This window comes from Anthonomus grandis, chromosome 22 (genome assembly GCF_022605725.1).
Source record: "Anthonomus grandis grandis chromosome 22, icAntGran1.3, whole genome shotgun sequence".
NCBI classification, from domain to species: Eukaryota; Metazoa; Arthropoda; class Insecta; order Coleoptera; family Curculionidae; genus Anthonomus; species Anthonomus grandis.
Genome location: NC_065567.1, coordinates 10,108,434 through 10,122,072, shown reverse-complemented (window position 1 = coordinate 10,122,072; position 13,639 = coordinate 10,108,434). Strand labels below are relative to the sequence as shown.

Sequence of the window (13,639 nt, the reverse complement as noted above, 5' to 3'; positions counted from 1 at the left end):
GTTATGGAAAATTATTATAACTTAAAATAATATTAGCTTTTATAATCTTTTTCGGCCCTACATACTTTTAAAATCGACGACATATAGAATCAAATTTAAAGTGGCAGTGGTCATTTAATTATGATTAAAAATTGAAACGCCACAATCTGCATGTCTTTAAATAAGATTTTTCAAATAGCCCTTTTTTATATTGAAGATTTCGGCGCAGTAGTCGATCGTCTTTACGATATTGAAAAAACTTGAGCTGTTTTAAGGCCTAAATTAATACATTTTAAGATAATCTAATAATAAATCAGCCTAATTAGATTATAAAATGATTTTTTAACCCAGTATATTATTTAATAACAGATATCCAAACTCGGCCTCTCCCATTGGAGGTTCACCCTCACCTGGTCCTAGTCCAGGACCTGGGATGAATTCTTCTAAACACCCTAAGCAGCATTCACCAGGTCCCAGATCAAATTTACGAGTAGTTATACCCACGCCACTCGGATCGAGCATCACTACAGACGACGTTTCATACGCTGAGGTATGTGTTGTTTCAATATTGTCATATTTATTACTTTAATAATACACTATAATTACACACACATCTTGTTATCTTCTACGCAAATTATTAAAAATTCAAATAAACACATTACATGTTTTACATAACAGCATTTTTATGATCGTTTTATTTGTATTGATTCCTCATTTAAGCTCACCAGCAGGTCAATTAAGCTCTTTCACCTCAAACAAGGATTTCTCTTTGGTCATACAATCGTTAATATATAAAAGGTTTTTATTATTTACTTTTATGTAATTTTTTTTTAAAAAGGTAGGAAAAGAATTAAAAACTCTTTATCGAATGAACTAGTAACAGAGAGTAAATCCTTATTAAAAACACATAACATAAATTGGCCGATGTAAACGTAATGTAAAAAAAAATATTAAAGATTATTTACGCTTTTTATTCATTTTAGCACGCTCGATCACAAGCAACCCTTAACACACCAGTAGTGGCCCTACAAACCCCAGGGTTAGGGGGGTATCCTGGGTCTTTAAGTTCGTTTGGAGCACAAGATTTCAGTATTGGATCTGCGGACATGACTTTAACTTCTATGGCGTGGAGTGGCCACCAGATGGTACCATCGCTGGCCCATAGTGGCACGTCGAGCAGTGGCTGTCTGCCTCACCTTGCAGTGTCTAGTAGTACACCGCCACCTACCGCGGGGTCACCTCTTCCTGTAAAAATTAAAAGTGAACCTATTTCACCACCAAGAGATCATCATACGCATCTTTCTGGGTATTACATTTGAATTAATAAATATATTTATATAGATTAGTAATGTAAAATCATAAATTGAAACTTCCAGTAGTAAATTATTTGGTCATTAATTAAATGTGGATCATCCATAAACTATGTGACACTTTAAAGACGGGGGAAGGGGTTTGAGGAAGTGTTACCATATTTCAGAATAGCAAGGTAGGGGACCTCTTCAGAAAATGTTACGTGACGTATAAATCATATAAAAAATCTTTATTTAAAAAAACGCAATTCAATTTCAGGAATAATCTCTGAATTGAATTTAATTTTTTTTCATTTTCAGTCTGTAATTATTTTATGACATTGAAATTATATACTTAAAAAAGGGGAGGGGTCAAAATAAACTGTTGCGTGACACTCGGGAACTGACATTCAATATCCCAAGAGAAAGATATTTTGATGAAAATTAGCCTCATGTAGTTTATGGGTGATCTCAAAGAAACTGGTAGATACAGAAATAAGAACATTGTATCTGCCAATGTCATAAATTAAAACTACACTAAAATAAACGAAATAATAAAAGGGGGAAATAAGATATAAATCAAGTTATGTTTTAAGGATGGTAAAAATATGGCCGGAAAAAAAAATAGATAAGTAAAATTTAAAAAATGGCGGCCTTTGTATTGCTTATTATTATTTAGTTTTGAAGCCTCTTATAATTAGTACCTGGGACCTCTTATAATGGTTTCGGTGGATAACTGTCGATTTTCTTACGGCTATAAATTGATTATTAGATAGTTAATTATTATCCTACATTTTGCAGTACGGCCATCCATCACACACAAGCTGCGCATGTACAGACTCTGAATCTGACGCACAGTAGTCATCATCCGAGGCCAAGTAGTGCCGGTCAGGTAACCCCGTCGCCAGGCAGCGTGACACCGACAAATCTGCAGAGTGTGAGTCCGACGCCTCCTCCGCCGGGACCCTCAGCACAAGATTACGACACAGGCTCGGTTCAGCTTCATAAGAGACCGCGACTCTCTGATTGGCCATCATAGGCCACGTGGTACCCGCACCGGGGTGCCTCTCAGTGCCATAGTGATAACATGTGGAAGTGGACAGCTTAAAGCGCGATTATGATCTTTTTATGTCTTTGTTCAATGATTTAAATAGGATTTAATTGGTGGCCAAGGGACGAAAAAAAGAAATAAGATTTATTTTTATAGAATAATTGGCTGTTTTTATGTTGTTGTATAGGCCATGCTGCATGACTGGAAAGTCGCTTTGGTGTTCAATCTAAACTTTTACATGTAGGTCAAGAATCAGCCTCTTCTTTATACTAATATAAACTCTATTAAAGGGAATAGCAGATATTTTTTAATAGGGAACGTTTTACAATAAGGAAATGTCTTTTGGTTTTATTAAAGATCTCATTAGGTTTAAATTCTTGATACATGTAACAAAGTCGATTAGACCTTTATTATTTAATTTTTTACATATTTATTTTTCTATAATAATACCTCTTAGCGACTCAAAATAATTGTGAAGCATTATACAATCAAAAATTGTAAGCTTATAACACTTTTGTCTGTTGGTAAGGCTAAAACGTGCAACAAAAATGTAAATACTAAAATTATTATAATCCATCAATTAAATCCTATGTAAAATCCTATGTACAACCTTTTATTTAAAAAAAAACATTGCATCAATTGCCAATTTGTCATCACATGTGATAAACTCGAGTCTTTAGACCATATTTTAAAAACCGAGAAAAAAAAATATGAACTGCAAACTAAATAAGTTGATAGTCATGAAAAATTAAACATATTTTTTAAAACTTGTGTGTTAAGTTAGTATGAAATGAATAAATGGCAGATGAATGAATGAAATTTATGGTGGAATGTTGTTGTTTTAGTTTTACTAAAATGAGTTACTAAGGTGACGGTACACAGTCGCGATTCGCCTGGTGCAGCGTCTAGGTACCAAAAAGCATATCTTATACAAATACATTTATATACATTTTTATTTATACGTACTTGTAATTATATTATTTGCCGGTATATGAAATTTGTAAAATTTTGCCGACAAAATAAAATTATAGCTTTCTTTCTGGTATAAACAAGTGTTCGTACTTATTATAAGTGGGCACGCTTGCTTATTAAAGTACCTTAAGGTCAGTTTAATTAGTGAGAAAATTAGTGTTTCCGTTTTGATTTTCAATATTAGAACTTGATTGTAATCAATTTTCCTTTTAATTATATTTTTATTTATTTCACATTTTAAGACACCTAAAATATAAAAAAAGCAATGTGCTTTTACTTAAGGTACAAGCATTGCCATAATATACCTCTAATAAAATAAAATGTTAATAAATGAATTGTTTGCATTTATTAAAACGCGATTATATTTTTTCTTTTTGTAGTTAATCGTAAAAAATCACTAGTTTACTGACTTTTTGGCTCTTAAAATAGCAAAGTTATCAATACTGATTACTAAAGTTTAAACTCCTTGTATTGAATTATTGTGGAGTAACTTTTTTAAGAGAGCACACAGTGTGTTGCTATAAAAAAAGAAAAGCCACTTTGATATTATGTTTGTAAATTACTTTACGTAATTATTTCTTTTGTCTTTTTTTAGAGTTTCAAATTTAATTAATAAATTGCTTTTTTACGATAAAAAAGACTTTATAAACCTTGCTTTATCTTGTTTTGTTCATATTGTATGTACATGCTTTTTAAAAGACCTAATCTATAATGACTGTGCAATATGGCCGATCGGCCAATAAAATTCTCCACAATAGTCGATACACCCGGGAGATTTTTTATAAACAGAAAATTATATACTCTAAAATTGTTAAATTTGTTATTCACAGAATATACACGTTATACTAGTTTAATTGTTGCACATAGTATATTTATTTGTCGGACTTAAAAAGAAAATAATTGATATTTTTACAGAACCCATGAGCAGGAAACTATTGTTACGTTTAATAATGTTCGACACAAATTGAAATTGAATATATTGATATATAAATATATTTTATTAAGTGAGACAGGTGGGGCGTAAGAGAGTGCCATTTGTCTTGTACATAAGTAATTAGTGTTTTTTTATAAATGTTGTAGATTTAGAATGTATGTTTAAAAGATGTACACTTGTTATTTAGCGAGTATGCCACACAAACCATAATTATTGGTGCAAGTACCTTACCAACTTCCTATCCACGTAGATGTGCCATTTCTCACTTCCCTTATGTCAATGTCAACAGCGCGCATGTTTACCAGGTTTATAAGCATATTTAAGGATTTCAATGCTTTATATTTTACAAAAAAATTATTGATTTATTTCAACTCGCAACAATTTAATAATAGTGTACTATTTAATACAATAAATTAATATAAACCATTTAGTTTATTCAAGGGGCTAACCAAGTCTCAGATAACAACAATGCTTTTACAACATATTTTTGTTAAATTTTAATCTTAAAATATAACAATTACTAGATTTCAATTGTAATTACATTAAAAATAGCCATTCAGTTTTCTTGTATTCGTTTTTGTATTGACCATTTTGAAGTTTAACTAGTTATATCATTTAAATGTTATAAAATACGTGAAATAAAATACAGCGGCCTTATATATAATAAAACTATTGATCAAGCCTGGAATAAAAGGGTCTTGAAAGCTTTAATATTGTCAATTTCTAAATTCTAAAGGACGCACAGTAAGTACAAAGTATTATCAACATATACAGTTTGTCCCAAAAAAAATATATTTCTATAACCTTACTTGATATAAAAATGCGTTGTAATTTGTTAAAAACTCTTAATATAATTAATTGCTATAGTATGCTCTTTTAAACTGCCCTAATTATCTAAGATACTTAAAACGCTATAAATCCTTACATATGCATATTTTTGTAGATATTGCCCTGGTGAAATATAATGTTTGGTGCTCTCCCTTTCCTTATATAGATAAGATTATACTCTGTCCACTGGCTGTTATATTTAAGTACTGGGACCAGGTTTCTAAAGAAAAGTCCTTAATTATACTTGAAAATTACCAACTTTCTAAGAAACCTAGGGTGTCCATTGTTGCAGCCTTTTAAATCATTTGTGATGATTTTTAAAAAAGTCTTCATCAATGACACTTCATGAATATTTATAATAAAAAGAAAAACATAGAAATTGTACAATATATTATATATTTTATCTACTGTTGTGTGCACCTGATTTGCACATAGTTTTTAAATGTGAATTTTAATAATCGTAGGCGCAGACGCTCTTTTTATATATGTCTACCATATGTTATCTTTCTTGTACCCTTTAAAAATTTTTAGTATATTTTATTTATTCTAAAGTTTTCACATACATCACAACTACCTATTACGGATATTTAATCATTAATATTAACCTATATCTTGATGTGTTCCATAACAACAAGGAATTGAACTAGATACCTAAATAAAGGCAGTAATGCAAATAAATTACAATTAAGTTTACATTGAGAAGAGACATAATTCATACTAATTTGGTTCTTGCGAATTAGTAGCGTCAATCATTACTATTTAGTTAGCCATTTAGATCATTTTAATAATTACAATAATTTTCCTTACTCGTTACCAGATATGTACGCTTTAAAAATGTGACTCTGCGAACTTCAATTACAAAATTGCGACCTTACTAAATTTAACATTAATTACGATTTTTAGTAAAAAAGGTAAAAGTATGATGGGGCTTCTCTAACTAGTCGATTTATTTTCGACTTCTAGAAGAAACGCATTATTTTTGAATTCGAAAAATAAATCATTTTCGCATCACATAAAATATAAGGAAAATCAAAATGCATTCTTCATGTTAGAAAAATATTACTTGCTTGTAATTATTTATTTTGTTATAACTTTTATTTATCTCTTTCATTCAATTTGGTTTTTATGTTTACCAGCATTATTCAAAAAACCAGCCTAAGCTGACTGTTTGAATAATAAAAAATTCCACTTTTTGACATTAAAGGTAACAAGAAAGATACATCTTGCGCCAGTACGTAAGGAGATGCACAGAGTACCTGCCCCTCGGGGTGTCTCATAAGAGCCCTCTCCACTGATTTAATTGTAGGATTGCCTTACACAGTGCCTCGACATCAGTATGTACGTATCTGTATGTTAAAAACACAGTTTGATGTCTTAAGGTTTATAGATCGTATCATTAATTTCTTAAACGCCACTGCGGTACAATTTATATAGTGTTTAGGCGTCCATACACGAGGTTTCCCTCTTGTATGATCACCTTTTATTGACTTTCACAGGGTATTTTTGCTATTTACTCACACTTATCCCGCTGCAGCCATTTTTCTGCTGCTTGGTGCCTTTTCCCTTTTTATTTTTTTTAACACACATTGGTATTTTCTATGTATGTAGCTTCTATTAAATTAGGAAACGTACAGTTAAGTTAATGTGTTTTCACTCGTGCCAATGTGTGTTGTTTTCACCTTTTTTATGAGCATATGAGTTTAATTCCCTTTTAATTTAGGTTCCCTTGACTTCCCAGTGACTCCGAGCGGATGGCTTCCACATGCCCTATTTATTTGATATTGCCCTATTCCCATAGTAAAGTACTCTAGCTTTTACAGAATATTGACAAAATATACATTTTTATCAATTAGAATTTCTTTTCGAGATACCCTTTTATTGTTTTAAAAAACAGTAGACGTGATCTTACAGTTTTAGTCAAAAACATCTAGTCACAGAATGATTGTATATCTATTATATTAGTAAGATCTAAAATTTTGAAGACTTTGATACGATCGCAGGTTATTATGGGAATTGGACAGTTCAGTTTTTCAAAGAAAATGTTTTTTTTTTGAATAACATATTAATTTAATTAAATAATATAATATTGATGTTCTGATTAGTATATTGCAAGTGTATGGAGTAAATATTTTTTATTTAGTTTTCGGTATTTTATATGCATAAATGTGTTAATTTTTGCCTTCTTTCAAATGGACTAAATGCATATGTTTAGCTTGTACTTGTACATAGCATACTTACAAATAAATTGTTGTACAATGCTGTTTAACGTTAGCTGTACTTGTATATTTTATTTGTCTAACTGATTTAACAAGAAAAAGGTTTCCTTATGAAGACGTTATTTTCTCTGTTACATCCATTTGACGTAAGGTGTTTTTTTAGTCATGTGCAATATTAATCTGACATTTATTTATCTACTTGTATTGAATTAAAACCAAATAAAATTGTTTGTTACATATAGATTATTAGTCAGTTTTATTTGCTAAAATATTTTCCATTTTCCTCTAAAGATTGTAATTTTGTAGCTATAAGTAATAAGTAATGCAAGAACTTTTTCGGGATATCTGTTTGAAATATAGGAATTACTAGAACAACAAATATAGCCGTAAGTGTAGGGAACAGTATCACAGTTTTCCAGGCCGATATTGCCGCCATTCAACGTTGTGTGATGTGATATATATCCAACAAAAGAAATACTCAACATAAAAATATGTTCGGGCCTTCCAGGCCTCTCACCCAGTCCTGTGTATCTGTGACTTTTACAGAAAAGTGTATGTTAAAGTAGTAGTAAGGAATCATCATGTTATGATATGGATTCACTTAACCTTATTTATCTTCCTCTATTTTCCAGCTCCTAGCTTTTATTTGCCCTTCAGTGAGAATTTGACATACGCAGCACCAATATGGTGGCATGCGGCAGAAAGAAGGACTATTATGCAGATACTCGTCAAAATGCAAAGAACAGCATGTCTGAGAGATATCAATGACACCGACTGCTGCCCTAGAAAACCTGACCGGAATAAGCCGACTACATCTAGTTGTACGGACAGAAGCAAAAAGGCTACTGTCGAATGGTGCGACGAACATAACGAAAGTTGGACACCCCTATTTGACGAGATACAGGACCTTGGGCGTATGGCACTAAGAACGGACAAAACCAAGGTCACATAAATTACCCGGCTTAGGCAAGGCAGTATGGCACACTGGGGACATACGACCGAAGATCGGGCTAGCAGTGGGCGTACTAAAGGATCAGGAGACAACAGGGTAGACAACTCTGACAAAAGCAGACACTGAGTCTGGTCCTGGAAGCAACAGACTTACAGGTAAACATAATAGGAATCCAGACCTGTGACCAACTGATAAGAGAAGGGGCGCCAAGAGGGCGGAACCTTAGCAATCATAACAGGAGACCAGGCAACAACAAACGCTTTAGGACAGTTTGAGACTAGGTCAAACACTGTACAAAACTGCTGGAAGATCTCGCGGACCTAGCCAAAGAGCAAAACAGGCCAGAAATAATCCAAGTTACAACCAAAGACGCCAGCAACAGACTCATAGGCCCAGAACCAACATACTGTCTCAGCAATAAAATCTAGAAAAGGGATATCAGACATTCTTGGAATTTGAGCATAAAACTACTGGAAACAGCCGCCAAAGCTGGAACTCTCCAAACAGCTTTTGAGCAACCCAACCTTCAGGATCGGTGAACTTCAGAACATACTTGGCTACTTCAGTCAATAACCGGAAAAAGTAGCAGGGATGCTTATTAGTGGTTCGATAGATCTCTGTAGCATTTCAGCATATAAGTTGCCATTTAAATTTCCTGGTATAAATATTGAGCCAATAATACCATCGCCCAATATACCTGCCTAAACATTAGTTTTCTGAGGTACTGGGTATTCCCTTCTCTAAATAATGATAATACGACGAATAAACGATAGTTTTGCTTATAAGCATGCCCATTTATATAAATTGATACACTCGCCACTGAAGCAATTATTTTTAACCAATAGAAGTTCTGCCGTAATTCTATCTGTCAATATTTCACAAAACTGGAAACTTCTGTTCGGGTCGTCGACACCCAGTTCTTGCAGTATTTGCAGTTTATAGGAATAAAACTTATGAAATTTAACTACCTTTCGAATTGATTCATGAGATACTCCAGTTCCTACAGCTGCTTGGCGATTTGATAAAGTTGAAGTCATTGCAAATTGGCTCAGAATTTCATTTTGCACTATTTCGTCGACTAATTCGTCGATTTTTCTTTTTATTCGTGACAGAACGAGTTTCTTCCAATAAATTTGGCTACTAGTTGGCGAGGATACTCAAGGCTTAAATTTTGACCTGAATGCCTTTCATTCAAATGTTGCGCTGTCCTTAAATAAATAAGAAATATATCCTGAGAACCATAAATATAAATAATGTCTACACGTTCAGAGATGTACACCATTGTTAAAGATAAGAAGTGCTTATTTTCATTTAAACTGAAACGAAAGTCAACTGTTCTTAAAATAATAATACTAGTACAAGTATTATGATTTAAAGTAAATTCTGTGATAATAAAATGCAAATATCTTTAAGCAACATTTTTTTTCCGGCTTTCTATGGTATCACCTGGCTCAATAAGTTGCTGTTGTAATCTGCATTGGTTTAGGATAAAAAATTGAACATGTAAAGATTAGCAAGTTGTACATGAAATAATGAAAGATTCAATAGTAGAAGTCAATAGCCAATAGTCAATAGTAGAACCTTAGAATATATGGTTTTCAACTATGTGTTATGGATGGTTACAGATTTAAAGTAAGTTAAAGAATCATTTAGCGAAAGCCTAATCTTTACACAAAAAAAAATCACACATAAAGTTTTCATATTAAAATATTATATGATTGACATCTTCTTCTTATTTTAAAGTCTTGTTTTTCAAAGTTATAGCCTTAGTTGTGACTCCAATGTCGAGCTTTCGTACCAACGTTTTGGAGATCTTCCGGGTGGTCTGAGGTTGGTTGGTTTCTCTTCTTTTGCGATATTAGCTAATCGATTGTGAGGCATTCTGTCGACCTGATCTCTCCATGCTCTTTTTTCTTGTTCAGGACCATCTTATAACATGGTGTAGGTCACACTGGGATCTGATGTCGCTTCTCACTGTCCCTAAGAGTTTTTCCCACAATTGACCTTAGCGTCTTCATTTCCGTTGTTCTGAGCAGTTGCTTAGTAGCGGCTGTTTCTGCTTGTGTTTCTGTAGCGCAGGTCATAATAGGTCATACACATGTCTTGTATATTTGCGTCTTGCTTATAATACCCATAAATTTATTCCTCTATATTACATGTCGAAGGCATTGTCAACTAACCTGCCAAGGTAAAAAACCAAAACTGCTCGCGGAACAAAGGGTATAGTCTTAGATGATTGACAGAATTCACACTATTAATGACATTAAAATTTAACTTTTGAATGTCTTCGGAGGAATTTTGGATTGCATTTTTTTTACTAGATTATGTTTTTTTACTGATGCACTAAACTTTTTTCTTTTGAAGTCGTATCATTCGTGTCTGTTAAATATTGGTAAATAGTAGAAAGTAAAAACTTTTAAATTGGGAGTTGTATAAACCAAAATGTATTCTCTAAATGATCCTAATGCCCATACTTATCCAAAAGCTTATACAGCTTATGATAATATTACATCAATTAAGGAAATTAATCTTCTTCTTGATATGCCTCAAGTAAATAAGCCTGCCCCCTAGTTTTTCAAAGATTTTTGAGACTTATAGTGAGTATTTTGACATTTCTTCGTAGTGAAAATCTTTCTAGTGACACCCAACATCAGACTGCTGTCTCACAATTTACAAATAACATCGTTGACCTATTAGAAATAAAATCGCTGTGGGCTCTTTTTGGACTTATCTAAAGCATATAACTGTTATATATTTGTTACAATCTATTTAAATTAGGAAAAATGGAATTAAAAAAAATATCAACTAAGACTTAAAACGCTTTAGGCAATTTTTTGAAAAATTACACAAAAATAGCAGAAATAGGACTTGGACGTGGCAGAAATTATGCAGATGACACATAGACATTGCATGAAATAACAGTTAATTGTCAGTACAAACAGAAGTAGACTAGAAAACATAACTAAATTTTTTTTTAAACTAAATGTTTGTCAATTTCAATATCCGATCAAACCAAATTTTTAGGTCAATACGTTGATCAAACTTTTCCCAGCACACTAAATGTGTGTCAAAAAAACTTGAAATTATGTCATCATCATGCATTGAAGTAGATTATTTAAAAATTCTTTACCATGGAAATCTATTTCTGTCTGTCTATCTATATTGACTATACTACAGATGCTACGTTCTAGATCTTTGGTTGCTGGATATCGATCGGGCGCTAGCTTTACAGATATGAAAAAATATCTAGAAAAACAAGACAAAGTGGCAACATCGGATACGTGCATTGTAAACATAGAGGTATTCTACGTTGCCAAGTTGCTTGTTTTTGCATTAACTTTTTGTCAGGAATCTTTTCTTTATTCTGAAAAATTTGTTGATTACTCTCAAAGTATATATGTAGTCGGCAAATAAACGAAACTTTTAAAGAGTAAATTTTTTACATGTTACAAAATATAACACATTAAAAAAATATGTATAGGATTAAGAAAATTATATATTGAAAAATTGAAAAGTCAATTTGACATCATTGTCTGAGAGATGGTGAACTCGAACAACCTCGCCTATGGTTTGCAGCTCGGCTTATTCTAGGCATTCAATGTTCTCAGGTCTTCCATAAAAACCAGAATCAAAACAACTTGATGTTGCGACGAAAATGGAATAAAAATATTTAATATTCTGGATGCTTGACATATGCTTGAATTAATAAGAAATAACCTGGAACATTTAGGAATAATCAAAGATGCAAATAGAAATTATATTAAATGAAGTTATACCACTAAACTTCACAGCATCCAGGAATAAGAAACCTTAAAATTTAGTAACAAATTATCCAAAAGACATTGATTTTTTTCAACCAAACTATGAAGGTAAGATTATTTATGCATGTTTCTAGGATGCAGCTTTTATTTTAACACTTTTTTATTAACACTTAATATTTACAATCGATCAAATGATATTTACCATATTAAATACATTAAAGACATCTTGTTGATAATAAAATTCTTTAGTCTGTTTAGAGGATTCTTCATTAGGAAGCAAATCCAAGTAGGCCCTCGCTCTGCAAATCATGGGATAGCGTTGTATAGCACAGCAGAAGTTTTTTTATGACAGATGTATGTTTGGAGCATTGACGTTAGTGTAAAGTTATTAATGGGAAAGGTCAATTAATCATAGGGAACCTATTGAAAAATTATAAAATGTGCATAAAACTACATAATTTGTCTATTTTTGGTGGTTACAGCAATTATTAAGAATTTTTTCTTTTGGGCTAACTGAACTGGGACTGGACTTGTAGATCAAATAGAGACATCTGCCACTATCTTCTAGTTATTCAAAAATTTAGGCATGACAGTTTTTCATTCAAAACTTAATTATTAATGTAAGCAAAATAAAACGCGATACTTCTTAATAACAAACTAATATAATGACATAAAAAAATTATAAAATTATATAAGGTACTTATTCCTATAGCTAAACTCCTAAGACTCTAATCCACTCTTTTTAAACACAACAACCAAACGCCCAAATCTTAAAACTGAAACATCAACAAAAACGATATCGTAACATAAACAAATATAATAGGTTCCTGGATCTCGGCTCGGTCGGCAAAGCCGCTGTATTAAATAAATAATAATGGACCCAAGTGGTTCTTACATTAAGTTTCAAGAATTAAATCCATAATAATTTACATGACAATATGAAACCTCACTTGGACTATGATTATAGGGATATACAACTTTCATATAAATATAAGAAAACCAACATGCACTAAATAGAAACAAATAAATATCCCTGATAAATTAATAAATATACCTATAGAGTCGTATAGACCAATTATATATGCCAATTCAATGAAAAGTAAATGACCACTACTAGGTGGCCGCCATTTTGCGTAATTGTGTCCTTTGCCTTTCGATGTTGGTCACTCTGGCAAATTTCAGTTGTGCCAATTGTAGGGAAACAAAACAATTAATAATGTTTTTGGCAGGTTTGTTATGTATCCAAAAACAAAATAGAAAGTTAAGAATTTAAAATAGTTGCGTTAGATTTGAGATTTTTCTTGTACTTCTTTAAGAACTTCCTTAAAATTTATGAAAGAAAGTAATCCTCACCTAAAATGAGACAAAGTTTCTATTAACTTGGAATAGATGCATGCACTTTAAAATTTTTGTTTTATTATTCTGATATACTTGAATCCTATAAATCCTTATACCATGAAAATTATGATATTCATTCAAATTTGTGCTTGTGTTTCCTTAACAAATTTATTTAATTTATGACTTTTACTTTCCTTCTATGTACAGTGTTTCCACATTATTAGGTACCATCTATAAAAATCAAAATGTAGATGATTTTATGAGGGTTTATATTTAGCAAGGGTTTATACATATAGTAGAAATAAACAACTCTATATAT

General features: G+C 31.9%; 1 protein-coding gene across 13 annotated transcripts in view; it reads left to right on the top strand.

The window, feature by feature from the left end:
- The window catches only part of LOC126748785 (myocyte-specific enhancer factor 2), a 150,621-nt gene extending 143,111 nt beyond the window's left edge, over nt 1-7,510 (top strand). For all 13 annotated transcript variants that reach the window (XM_050458236.1, XM_050458240.1, XM_050458237.1 and 10 more), the window contains 3 exons: nt 349-529; nt 963-1,285; nt 2,070-7,510. In XM_050458236.1, the coding sequence (XP_050314193.1) occupies nt 349-529; nt 963-1,285; nt 2,070-2,307 (742 nt within the window). In that variant the 3' untranslated portion in view covers nt 2,308-7,510. The remainder of the gene's footprint in view (nt 1-348; nt 530-962; nt 1,286-2,069) is intronic.
- Nucleotides 7,511-13,639: the final 6,129 nt, after the last annotated feature.